This window comes from Mustela lutreola, chromosome 1, assembly GCF_030435805.1.
Source record: "Mustela lutreola isolate mMusLut2 chromosome 1, mMusLut2.pri, whole genome shotgun sequence".
Taxonomy (NCBI): domain Eukaryota; kingdom Metazoa; phylum Chordata; class Mammalia; order Carnivora; family Mustelidae; genus Mustela; species Mustela lutreola.
Window position 1 is genome coordinate 246,224,646 of NC_081290.1, and position 13,978 is coordinate 246,238,623.

The window sequence follows — 13,978 nt, forward strand, 5'->3', positions numbered from 1 at the left end:
CACAACCTACCTTTTCAGTCTTATATCCCATATGCATCTTCACATACTTTAAATTAGAACCTGAACTACTGGCTACTTTAAAGGTCTCTGCCTGTTCCTTCTATCTGAAATGTCCCTCCCCTCCATTTCTGCCTATCTAAATCCTTCATTCCCCAAGACCAGCTAAGACTCATTTCCCTTTAGAAACTTCCCATGGCTTCCTAGGCCAGTGCAATGTGTCCTGTAAACTCCTGTATTAGACACTGAATTAGAGTTCATTTTGTATATATCCTATACCTCTTAAAAGAATATGAACTCTTTAAAGTTAGAGACTATTGTCTTACTCATTATGGGTGCCCAATATTATGTAGCATAGGGACTCTAGACCTAGGGTCCATAGACCCCAAGAGTCCATCTACAGGATTCAAGGGGCCTTGGATGGTGAACATGGATGAAAAAATTCTTTCTGCAAACCTCTAATTGAAAATTTGCACTTCCTTAAACTGCGTATGCAGGCAAAAACCATAAAATATTCATAATATTTGTCATACTTTAACCAATAGAATTACAGTATATTTTTCTGGCACATTGTACTGGTTAGTGATATCTTAAAATATCTTTTATGTTTATCACTACATTCAAATTTTGATATTTTGAGTCCCTTCATTAGATCTTGTTGTTTAATGCATTAGTTAAGAAGCATTTTCTACCATATCATAAAATTTTGGAATCATTTAATATTTTAGTAAAATTCATTTTCTCTGTAATTCCATGGATTTTACTTTGTGCATTTAAACTAAGAAATAACCTGTAGGCTTCACTGACTAACAAGAAAATCCATGGTCAAAAAAAAAAAAAGTTAAGAATCCCTGGGTTCTACTGTCACCTTGCAAAATAAAAAGAAAACTTGTAGAAAAATAATCATGATACTATGTAGTTCTTGGTTACGGCTATAAAAAATACATATGATGAACAATGAAATATTGTATAAGCACATTATTCATAAATATTCATAGAGCTTTGGCATTAGAAAAAGACCCTTTTGTCCCCTAGCCCTATTAAAATGGCAATTAAGATTGCCACATACCTCCAAGGACAATTTATTATCTTCCAAAGAAGATTACTCCATATATGGACAGGTACAACTATTAGACAGTTAATATTGTTTTAAATGATAATCTGGTTCCTTGTAACTTCTTGTCACTGGTCTTCATTCAATCCCTCCCTATGCAACTACATAGAATAAACCCAATCTCTCCTCCACATGACAACCATCAAGTCTTCCTTCATCTATTTTCTCCAGGACTAATATTACTAGTTCCTTTAACCGTTCCTCTTATGATGTAATTATATGTCTGTTATCATGTCAACTGTTCTCCTCTGAGAATACCCCAATGTTTTTTAGTCCCTCTTAAAATGTGGTGATTCTCAATTCAACACCGTAATTCGGATGCATTCTATTGAGCAGGGAGTTCAATGGGACTACCACCTTTTGAATACTACATACTGTAATTCTAGTAATGCTGATTGAGACAGCACTATCAAATTTTTGGCATTATTCATCATGCTGAGCCCAGTGTACTTTCTTAAAACTCATACGCTTATTTTTTTTTATTCATGTGTCTGCTATTTGAATTTCCTTCAGTAATTATTTGTGCAGCTAGGAGTTTTGGTCACAATCTCTGGACTTAACAATAAGATCTATTAAATTTTATTTGATTGGCTAGTTTTAAGTTCATATTTTTGATTTGTCAACACCTTTTGAATTTTGTTTCTTTCATGCATTTTATTCAAAGTTCCTCCCAGATTTGTAGAATCTGTAAGTTTGATGAGCATTCTTTTATCACCTCATATTTATACTTAATACATTATATACATTAATGTACACTAAAAAATGCCCAAAATTCTGATGCCTAAAATATATATACTATAGAAAACAAAGTTCAGTAAAGTACATAAAAACATTCTTTGATAGTAGGAATGTACTGATAAAGTACTCTTAAATGAGAGGTCTCATCTTGCAAGTGTCTCTCTTGTACGAAATCTTTAACACACAGTAATAAAGAGGAAGAACAAAAAACTATGAGTACAAGAGAAAAAATATTTTAAATTTCCTAGGAGTTCACACTAGGGGGAAAAAAAACATCGCATATCAGTTTCATTATTTTATTTTTTTTAAAGATTTTATGTATTTATTTGACAGAGAGAGATCAAAAGTAGGCAGAGAGGCAGGCAGAGAGAGAGGGGGAAGAAGGCTCCTGCTGAGCAGAGAGCCTGATCTCAGGGGCTCGATCCCAGGACCCTGGGATCATGACCTGAGCCAAAGGCAGAGGCCTTAACCCACTGAGCCACCCAGGTGCCCCCAGTTTCTTTATTTTTACATTAAAGAGCTCACTAAAGAATTTTAAAAACCACTTTCTTATAAGACTAAATCATCTTTTTGGTATTTCATAATTAAAATAATCTAGCAATCTCACTTCTTTAGAGATTATTGATCTGACAGCTTCATTTATGCTAGAACATAGCCACGTTGGGGAAAATAAAGTGTGCAGCCAGAAGTCCATGAACTAAAGATCATCAATATTACCCAGAATCTCTCAGCAACTCACCCAGACATATATGTTTATATTTTACTTATGGTCCAGAGGCTGTGATTATCTATTTTCATAATTTATAAATTAAAAGAGAAACAAATTAGAAATTATTCACAATGCAAAAAGTAACAGCCTGCGATCTGATTTTGAAAGAAGAGACCCCAACACACACACATACACACAGACACACACGCACACAGATGGTGCATGCACCAAAAGATACCTGTTATCAAGCAGACACAAGAACTCAAAAGTCTCATAATTGCAGAGAAATAACCATAAAGCCAAATAGTCCTAATCATCTCAATGATCTCTGGGGGTATCATCACATTGTAGCCTGATAAAACAAATGACATTTATAATATGATAATTATCACAATATCCCAAATTTATGTACTTGACTGCTCATCAGAGACTTCTATGTTCATCATTATAGTTAATTCTCAAAATGTTTGAGTTAACAAGTCAAATACTAGTACCACGCCAAATTTTAAATTTAGTGGCTCAGGTAAACTGAAGAACTTACCCAGGGTCACATAATTATTAGATAGGTATTGGAGTTTATAGTCTACTGCACCATGACCCTGAATCATCAAAAAAAAAATTACATTTTTGTGTCCTATCATCCGATTGGTAAGTCAGGGAGGTGTGTGATGCATTTTAGAAACTTCCTTTTGTGCTAATGTGATTGACACATCCACAAAAATTAATTTGAAACTTTTAAACTTTTAAGCCCTCATAGGAATAAAATTAAGTTACATGAAAAATTCTCTTATATTCCCATTTCTCTACAGTGCCACAGAACTCTAAATTTAATTTACAGTGTTCGCAATAAATCCAGAACCGTTAACTACCCTACATTTCAAAGTCTAAAATCTGCACATAAAGAACGAAAGAACATACATAGTACAGCAACCACTTAGACTTGATTTATTTGATTTAAAAATATTATTAGAGTCTTCTTTCATGTTTTTTAGGACATAGGTGAACCTAGTGAAGCTAAGTATATCTCTTGAGAGAGTAGAGAAGGTAGCTGTGGGATGATCTAATAGATATCATATGTTACAGCACTTTCCTCTTGAGCATTTAGCTTTGACAAATTAGAAACAACTCTCAATTCTACAACAATTTGGAGGTGAAAGGATAATATTTATAAATTTGTAATATTTATAAAAAATGAGGAATAAATTCGTTTTGTTTTTATTTTCTGTTTGCTTTTCTTTTCTTTTTAAACAGTTCATCTTTTCATAATAAAACACTGTCCATCAAAAGGAAGTAAGAGAGAAAAAGAATGAAAAATAAAGTTGCAGCTGCAAAAGTTCCCATACTACACCTTTTTTCACGATAAAGCTTGCAGTCCCTTTAAAACCTTGATTTATTATCATAAGAACAAAATAAAATGCGCAAAGTTTTAGAAAAATGGAACTATCTGCTTAATACTCTCAACGGATCAAATCTGCCATCACCATGGTAACCTGTGAATAACTTTTTCCTAGCTAGTGCCAATTATGCACTACTTTGGCCCTTGAAATTCCACTCAGTTTTTTTTTTTAAGGCCTGGAATCTTTGAAAGAATAAAGCCCAACAGTTAAGTCTACACATACCCTCTTGTTCTGTCCGAGTCATTTCCTCAAGCTTCTTCTGTTTCAGTGTGTCCACCACATCGGCAAGGCTCCCTTTGCGGCGTTCTGGGGTTCCAAAAGTAACACTGGTCATTATCTCGCGGTCCCGACTCCCTTCGTCAGGCTTATGTGGTGAGGTAGAGGTATTTCGGAAGGAATACAGGGAACATAACTTATTATTCTCTGACTCCTAGAAAAACAAAATAAAATAAAACAGTTAGAACATTTGTTTCTTTGCATACCGTTGGAGAAAAATCCTAAACTCAGAATAACATTATGAGGATGAAAAATATTAACCATCTCTGCTTTATTTTTTTCTTTTTTTTCCTGTTACGTTATTCAGCATACAGTACATCATTAGTTTTTGATGTAGTGTTCCATGATTCATTGTTTGCGTCTAACCATCTCTGCTTTAAAAATACTAAACATTAAAGAAGCAATTATCAAAAGAACTCCCTTGAACTTCATGATTAAAACTGGTTTTTCTTAATTAAAAAACAACCCAAGAGTTTCAAACCCTTAATTTTAAAATGGACACTTCGACTTCTTATTCATTCACACCCTTCATTTAGAGTAGTTCAACTTCAATTATTAATTATTAAGATTGGTGAAGTTTTTCTTTTAATTGGCAATTTTGTTAAATGCTCTTCCCACAGCCTAAAAAATATATACATTATAATAACATTATCCTTAAATTTAGAAACAATAGGGAAATTAGCTTCAATATCCAATGTTAATTATTCAACAGCAAATATATAAATATCTAAATCAGTACCAGAAAGTTAGCCAACCCGAACATTTTTGTGTGCTGGGGATTGAGAGGAATCATTTTTTCCCTAGCCATACATCTTTCAAAGCTCCAAGAATTCTTTCTGTTCCTTATCTTTATCACTTACACTTTAGTACTAGTCACATACATTTGAAAGTGGCTTATTTTCATGTTTTTACGTTTGTTTATTTGATTGTTTTTAAAAGGACAAATTTGCTACGAAACATTTGCACAAGAATTCACAATACAGAGAAGGTAAGCTAACTGGTAAGAAGGTTAGATCCATCTGTGAGGAAAAAATGCAAAACTGAGATTGAAAATAACAAACACCTAAAAGTTTATAGAAAGAAAATGTTTTTACATCTCTCTAAATCGGAACTGAGGGTTGGAAGCAACTGTTATTTAGCTACAGCCCATCAGTAATCTTACATTCACCTCATCTGTCTAGGCATGGGTATTCTCTTGCCCAATTTAAAAAAAAAAAAAAAAAAAAGTATGAAATAAAGCATCTGGCCTTTGTGATTCTCATCAGAAACATGAACATCTTAACTGCTCCTATATCTCTCTCCCCCTTCACAAAGACGTCCAGCAAACTTCAAGAACTAGGGAAAGAAATAGGAGGCAAAGTTAAAATAATACCTGGTGGGAAAGAGGGAGAAAAGAAAAATGGAGCCTAGACAAGTACCGGTTTCAAGATAACTATAAATTGACAAATGCTAGGCAATTAGTATTTTTGTCATTGTAGAAGGTTAAATAAAACTTGTTTTCAGGGCTGTTGGGAACATATTATGAGATAACATTTGTAAAGCAACTAGGCACAAAACTGAATCTAAGAAGTGGTATTTAATAAGTGGTAGGTACCGTTATTCTGATAGAAGGAGGAGATCTAAAGATGGAACCAACACGGTTCTCTTCCCCTCTGGACCTAAGGAATTGTTTAGTAAAACATGTTATGACTCTTAAAGTAAACTGAATACTGTGAAGCCTGAGCATATACTAAAAACCATTGAATTGTATACATTAAATGGGTAAATCATGTGTATGTGTACTGTAGTTTAAAAAAGCTGTTAAAAATATGGTAAGCCAAATCAGTCTTTTTTTTTTTATTATTCCCAGTACTAACACAATGCCTAGCACAGAACAGACACTCATTACATTTGTACTGAAATAAATTGAAAAGGATAAAATAAATGGAGTAGGGCAGGGGCAGGAAAGAGAGCTCATCTTTATCTTGCTCCCAGATCTAGGAAAGATGTTTTATTTCATTCAATGTTTACAATAACTCTATAGCACAGTGCAGAGGAACCCCTTCTTTTAGATGCCAGTCATGGTTAGTGACTTCTTGGGATGTCAGGTCATTCTCTGCTTTGTGCAAATGAAAACTCAGAAATGGGGGTGCGTGGGTGGCTCAGTCAGCTAAGTGTCTGCCTCTGGCTCAGGTCAAGATCTCAGGGTCCTGGGATTGAGCCCCTCATTGGGCTCCCTGCTCAGCAGGGCAGTCCGCTTCTCCCCCTGTCCTTTCCCCCTGCTCATGCTCTCTCTCTTCCTTCACTCTCTTTCAAATGAATAAATACCCTTAAAAAAAAAAAACAAAACTCAGAAATGTGTTTTCCAAAGTCATTTCAATCTCTTAGTAATGTTCTGATCAGAAATTTGACCTAGACTTTTTTTTGAACCAGTATCACCATTGGATAAATCATGCTTCTGTCACTTTCATTTCAAGTGCAAACTAGTCTTGTATCGTAGCCTATAAATCAAAAACAACAACAACAACAAATACTTTGACTAACCTAAGAGATTAAAAACCAAGTCAAAACAACTCATGTGGAAGTGGGTTACCTACAAATAAGCCAACATTGACCATAATACAAAGGGCTTTCCCATCACTCCTAAACTGAAATTAAAAGATATTAAAAATGGCTCTCCTGTCTAAGGGACAACTTAAAGTTTTATTTACTCATGTCCTTTGTGAGATAGACTGCTTTCTTTGTTTTTTTTTTTTTGTTGTTGTTGTTGTTTTGTTTTTTTTTTTTTAACCTATGGGAATGTAGCCACCACCATCCTACACCACAGACAATCACCATAGGTTCCCACACCAATGACCCACACTGTCCTCAGCCCCATAATCTGCAAAGTGGCTAAACACTCCCCAGAAGCAGAGAATAAGAAGCTGAAAAGTCATGATTTTTCCAAAAAAGTGATAAGAACTACTTGCAATATGTAACCAGGCACCAACATAAGCAGTGGATAAAATCATCAATGGATGTGCCTGGGTGGCTCAGTGGGTTAGGGCCTCTGCCTTCAGCTTGGGTCATGAACTCAGGGTCCTGGGATCGAGCCCCACCAGTTCTCTGCTCAGCAGGGAGCCTGCTTCCCTTCCTCTCTCTCTATCTGCCTCTCTGCCTACTTGTGATATCTGTCTGTCAAATGAATAAACAAAATCTTAAAAAAAAAAAATCATCAATGGCATAAGTCATCTAAGTCCCCTTATACCATTCTTAGGAACAAGGGAAGGTGCAAATTTTACCATGTCCTGCCTCACTTGTTAACTTTCTAAAACTTAACAGATAATAGCCTCTCATGAATGGAAGCCTACAGGCAATTGATCTGTGTAAAGGGGCACTTAAGTCCAAACATTTACAACGAAGAGGGTACTGTTGGGTAAAAGGCAGTAATACCAAATTAGAAAAAGAAACTTGACAAAGCATCTCTAGGGTTCTTTTTAAGAGGCTAGGCAATATTTATGTAAGTTTTATTAACGGAAAAAAAAGCTCAACTTATTATGTAATTTCCTAAAAATGAAACAGGTCCTATGAAATAGCAGTCTGAGGAAAGATGGCCAACGAGGGTATCTGTTGTGTCTTGACGCACAGCAGCATAGCCACGGAGAGATGCGAGATAGCATTTCCCTAAAGCAATGGTTCTCAAACTTCAATATTTAGAATTCCCTAGCAAATATGTTAAAATGCAGATTCCCTCACCTCCCTCATCACCCCCAATGGAGCCCAGGAATATGGTGTTTGATAAATACCCCAAGTGATTCCAATGTATAGGTCCTTTCATTCTGATGCATCCCACTTCAAGAAACACTGATCCCTATGAAAGCAATGAAATAAAAGTTTTGCCTGAATGCTACAATATGAATAGAATTATGAAAAATTTTAAGAAGGTTGGTTAGTTTTAATTTTTTAAAAAATAACATAAAGGAGATTACTTCTTTTGTTCTTTCTTATGAAAACAACCACTGTATAACATGACTGAGCAAATGAACATCACAACCAGCAGAGCATATGGAAACAGAGTTAGCATTAGTTCATTCAAAGGCAAGTTACTTTAAGCTTGTTTTCTCTCAACCCCAACCTCAGTAGTACACCAAACCTAACAGTGAAGATAATTCTTGAAATATTACTTAAAAGGATCCCAGTCACAACAGAAGAACTAAAGCAACATTGATTCAGATTATCTAAAGAGCTTCTTGCTGGAAGTCAATTAAATACAATGCAAAATGATAGGCAGGTGCCTGAAAAAGCACACAGTAGTACAAAAATATAGTCATTAGGCAAAGTTTCTAGAAAACACAAGCAATCGTCACAAATTAAAAATATTTAATTAAGATGTTTCCATGTCTGAAGGGGTAGAAAAGTAAATATTAAAGACAAAACATATACAAGGCGATGGATGTCAACTAAACTTATTCTGGTAATCATTTCACAATATATACATGTGCCAAATAATTACGTTCTACACTTTCATATGTTATTTGTCAATTATATCTCAATAAAACTGGAAAAATGTTTTAAAATAAATATTGCCCAGGTTTTTCAGAGGTTGTTAGTCAAAACAGATTTTTCAGCAGTGGCAATAGAAAAACATTAGACTTAAATAGCCTTCTCATGGTAATGTAAATATATCAAACACACATAAATTTTTGAGCTTTTGTGCTTCATGTTCTTTTCCTCTAGAATGTCCTACATTTTCTTTGACTAGTCACTCAACCCACTTCTCAAAGCTCAGATCAAATTGTATTTCATCCTTGAAGTCCTGCCTGACTAGAGTGGGCCTCGCTATCCTCCTACCCCCTGAACTACACATTGAAGCACATCAGAACCACACAACTTAGCATTTAATAATATACTGAAATAAATTATTCATTACTATTTTGCAGGTATTAGTCATATCTGTAACTAAATTTTAACACTTAAAGAATTGGGGCCATGTCTCATGTTTCTTCAATATGTTCCCTGCCAAGAGCGCCCAACAAAATGTTAAGTACATCATCAGCTGCTGAACTTGAAACAACTACTCACCAAATATGTCAAAAACAATTTAAAATATAAGGCCAAGAGTAAAGATTTGTTCTAACAGTGATGGGATTGCTTATTTAAGCAAAATATTGAAAACTGAAATTTTCTTTAAAAAGGGATTCATTTAATAGAAGATGATATAGCTACACAGAGGAATACCATGCAGCCATTAAAAACAATATTATATATGGTGAATACAGAGTTGTTTATAATGATGATCAATTACAGGCAACCTACATGACCAATTTTAGAGATCATTCTGAGGGCATTAGGATTTCATCCAGAGGGTAAAATGATTTGAAACTACTGAAAATCATATTTTTACAGAAAATATAGTGATGTGGGAATATTCATAATGTATTATTGGTAAAAAGTAAGTGAGTAAGAAACATCAATATACTTTTTTTTTTTTAGAAAAAGTTATGTACAGAAGAGAAGAAAAGACACCAGAATATCCAACAAAACATAAATGGTCTTCTGAGTATTGGGATAATAGGTAGCTTTAATTTTCTTTTTGAAGTCATCCATATTTTGCAAATGTTCTATAACAAATACTCCTTTTAAACAGAAAGTAAATATTGTTGTCAAGACTGACTATGAATACCAAAAACATGTTGTAGAAATAATTCATTTACAAAGAAAGATGTATTAAATGGGAAAAAGGATATATTGTATCATTTAGTACATGGCCCTCTTGAAGATGTCTAGAGAGTTAGTGTATTATAATCTCCCTGTATTGAACCCAGAAAAAAATAACCAAGCTTTCTTTCCTTGGCACTTCTGCAGCCGAAGGCTCTCAAATAATATTTTCTAACAAATTTAATTATGTAAAAAGGAATCCTTGCATCAACTGAAATCTAGATCCTCATCATTTTCACCTATTGTTTCCCATTTGCCCTCAAAAGATATGCAAAATCAATCTATTTCCTCTTCCGTGTTAGAGTTACTCAAATTCTGAAGGGAGGGATTGAATTAATAGTTCTTTTCTAGGGGACACCCCTCCAGTTTCTACACCCATTTCCTATTTAACATGGTTTCCTGACCCTTCATCTCTCTCCTTTGATTCACTCCAGTTTCTAGATGCTGTTGTTAAGATGTGTTGCCAAGAATTGAATACCAAAGTTCTGTATCTTTGTTTTCAGCAAGAACAAAGTAACAGTCAGGAGGTTCTGCAGCTTCCCTCTTGTCACACAGGTAGAACTGGCAGAACTGGTTTAAAATTCAAAGGTAGGTTTTCTGTCTCCAGATCCAGTGCTTTTCTCCTTCCATAGCACTATAATAAAATCGCTCTCACCAGTAAAAGATGCCATAATTCCAATAACATGAACCTTCTAAATCTTTTTGTTACCTTGCATTGCCAGAGAGGAACTTTACCCACTTTGAGACACAAATTCCATTTTGTTATTAGCCCTAATGCAATACCAAGATGCAACTTGTACTGGTTATTTCTTGTATAAAAATCACCCTAAAACAGTTCTTAAAATAACTATAATCATTTATCTTCAATGGCTTCTGTGAATCAGGAATTCGGGAGAATCTGGTCTGGGTGGTTCTGTCTCAGGGTCTCCCACGAGGTTGCCGGTAAGTCAGTGATTAAGGTTGGAGTCATCCCATAGACTTGTTTATTCACAAATGTGAACGCTTCAAGAATCTGGGGCTGGAAGCTGGCGTTTCTTGGACATTTTCTTCCACCTCTGTGTGATCTCTTCACATGATCTTTCCTCTCCAGGATTTGACCTTCAGACTAGTTGGACTTCTTGCGTGGTCTCTAAAGGTACAGGCCCCCAGAAAGAGCCAGACAAAAGCTGTATCACTATTTCTAACCTAGTCTGGGGAGTCATGCCATATGACTGTCAGCGCAATCTATTCAACAGTAAGTCACCAAGGCTTGCACATATCAAGAGGGTGGGACTTGGACCCCGCCTTTCTACAGGGTGGAGTTATAACTACATCTTCAAAGAGTTATTGTAAGAAATGAATAATATATAAAGCCCTTAGGACACTATCACCTAACTACTCAACATACAGTAACTACTCTTACTATTAAATATCAAACATCTTGTCGAAATAACTGTCTTGTATTTCAATTTTTAATTCTGAAAATCCAGTCATGATGACCACCGACACCATTTTTAGGTTCTTATTCTCATTCATCTAAGTATAATAATAAATACTAAATGCCATTACTCTCTTCAATATCAATGCTCAAAAATCACCTCCTTTATATAGTCATCCCAAACTAATTCCATCAAGATCTGACCCCTAGCAAAACTCCAGTAACCTTAGCATTTGCAACTAGCTTTCTCCAGGGATGCTTACTATCAATTCCCACTTGACCTAACTGCATATAGATTATCTCTACTCTGTCCCAGAGCAGCTATAGTACACTACTGCTCTAATTTGTCTGGGTTGCCAACTGCACCTTGACCAAGAATATGAACGGGCAGTCATTACTGCACACAGAGGAGAACTACAGGCTGGAGCTGCAGAAGTCAGATAAGATGTAAGGAACTGAAACAAGCAGAGACCATAGGTCAGGAATGGAATCTTGCTCTACATAATAGAGTTGAAACACATATAGGTAGAAGTCATCGCTGCTGGGAGAAATGACTGGGAAATGGCCTCTCTAAGCAGCTGCATAAATCAACTTCCCTACCTGCTGTCCAATGTAGCTGCAGGGACAGAATATTAGCCTCTTTTTCCCTTTCCTCCACTCATTAGTGAGGCTACATTAAATGTGCTCCCTCTTATTACATTGTATGCTGTCATTTTGTTTTTGTCTTTGTTTCCCATTTTAGTTATACTGTATTACCAATTACAGCTTTATCCTCACTCTAGTCTACCCTCCCTCCAGATAAGATTTATTGGGATACCAAATTATAAGTTTGTCCCTGATTTCTGACAACCCCCAATCTATAGCAAGCTTCTGTTTCCTTAAACCCTATCCCAAATCACTCCAACAAAGCCCAAATCCTTAAAAAAATGTTCTTTTGAATATTCTCTTACTGCGACATTTGATGGTTCTCCGTGGTGTGTGTTCTCCCTACTGTAATGTGTCATAAGCCCAATTTCTTCAACAACAAGTGTGTCCCTGGTAGTCTTTAAATTAAGGAAATTAATGGGATACAATGGCTGTAGAGAAGCTATAAACAATAATAAAACCAACTAAAAGTTGTTTTTGTTTGGTTTAAATCACTGTGTACGAGCAACTCAGCCACGTCATGATCACTCTTCTCTGTCAGAACAGATGGCTCCACACACCCCCTTTTGTATGCACTGCATTTTATATATTTCAAGTTTCTATTAAGCATTCAAGCACTATCACAAAAATTACATACACTCAAGTATTGTAATATAGTATATTAAGTTATTTGTAAGCGCTAGATATGAACTGCTTTTTCCGATTCCCCACTCCAAACAACTCTTTTTTGATGGGTCAAAAACCACCTGCCATTTGTGTTGTGTAAGACACTTACTACCTTCAGTATTATTGGGTGACTGACAGATAAAGCTTTACTTAATCTGGGTTCCAATAACTTCTTGCTAACAAAGGAAATCTAACATTTTTAATATTGCTGAAAACTAAATTGCTAACATTCACAGGTTCTTTCTCAAAGAAAAAAGTGTGTTTTTTCTCCAACGTGACATATTTCAAGGGAAAGCAGTGGTTTAAAGAAGCCTATATAAATGAAAATACTGAATTTGGTTCCAATTAACAACAGATTATTCCTGATAAAAGTATCAGTAATTCTAATAGTAAAACGGCTTTATATTCTTTTTCTCTTTTATTAAAGCTGATACTTGGTAGAATATATTAGATTTATATAGCATTCTCAAAGTTGGAGCAACATCCTGCCACTTTACACTACTATTATATTGTTCAATAACAATAAATTTATTCATGATGTGTCAGAATATAAATTTATCACCAATATTTGCTAAAGTGTCATGATTTCTAAAGTCTAAGAAATGAAAGCTATTGTTTTTAAAGTGTTATTTTGATTCAAAGAAAAACAAATTATAATAATAAGTTTTTAAAATGTCCTCATCACTATATTTAATAAGTGGAAGCAAAATACAAAAAAAAAAAAATTAAAGTCTCCAAACCTGTCAAGACAAGCACATAGAAAAGCTTTGCCTCATCTATACACTATCAGCCTCACAAAGAGAATCAAAATCTCAAGATTCAAAGGTCCTTAAAAATCTAACTGCTTAGGGGGTTCCTGGGTGGCTCAGTGGGTTAAAGCCTCTGCCTTCAGCTCAGGTCATGATCCCAAGGTCCTGGGATTGAGCCCCACATTGCAGAGGGTGGGGGGGGACTCTGCTCAGCAGGGAGCCTGCTTCCCCCTCTCTCTCTCCCTACTTATGATCTCTGTCTGTCAAATAAATAATATTTTTTTTAAATAATGAAAATTTAAAAAAAAAAATCTAATTGCTTAATCCTATCTAGTACTTGAAGCCCTATGCAGAAAAAGATGGTATAATAGTTATCAGAATGCAGGCTCTCTGGCCCAGATTTTGTAGTTAAGTTCAGCTTTTCTACCTACCTCCCATATAACCAAGGCAAGTTAACTAACTAACTTCTCAGAATTGAGAATATTTTTTTTTCCTTTGTATTCTTTTTTTTTTTAATATAATTTTTTATTTTTTATAAACATGTATTTTTATCCCCAGTGGTAATATTTTATGACTTTTTGGTAATAGAATGGC

The 13,978-nt window shown here is 35.0% G+C and overlaps 1 protein-coding gene across 22 annotated transcripts in view; it reads right to left on the minus strand.

The window, feature by feature from the left end:
- SOX6 (SRY-box transcription factor 6) overlaps positions 1-13,978 on the minus strand; it is a 621,788-nt gene that overhangs the window by 344,907 nt on the left and 262,903 nt on the right. For all 22 annotated transcript variants that reach the window (XM_059137084.1, XM_059137116.1, XM_059137061.1 and 19 more), the window contains one exon: positions 4,178-4,385. In XM_059137084.1, coding sequence (XP_058993067.1) covers positions 4,178-4,385 — 208 coding nt within the window. The remainder of the gene's footprint in view (positions 1-4,177; positions 4,386-13,978) is intronic.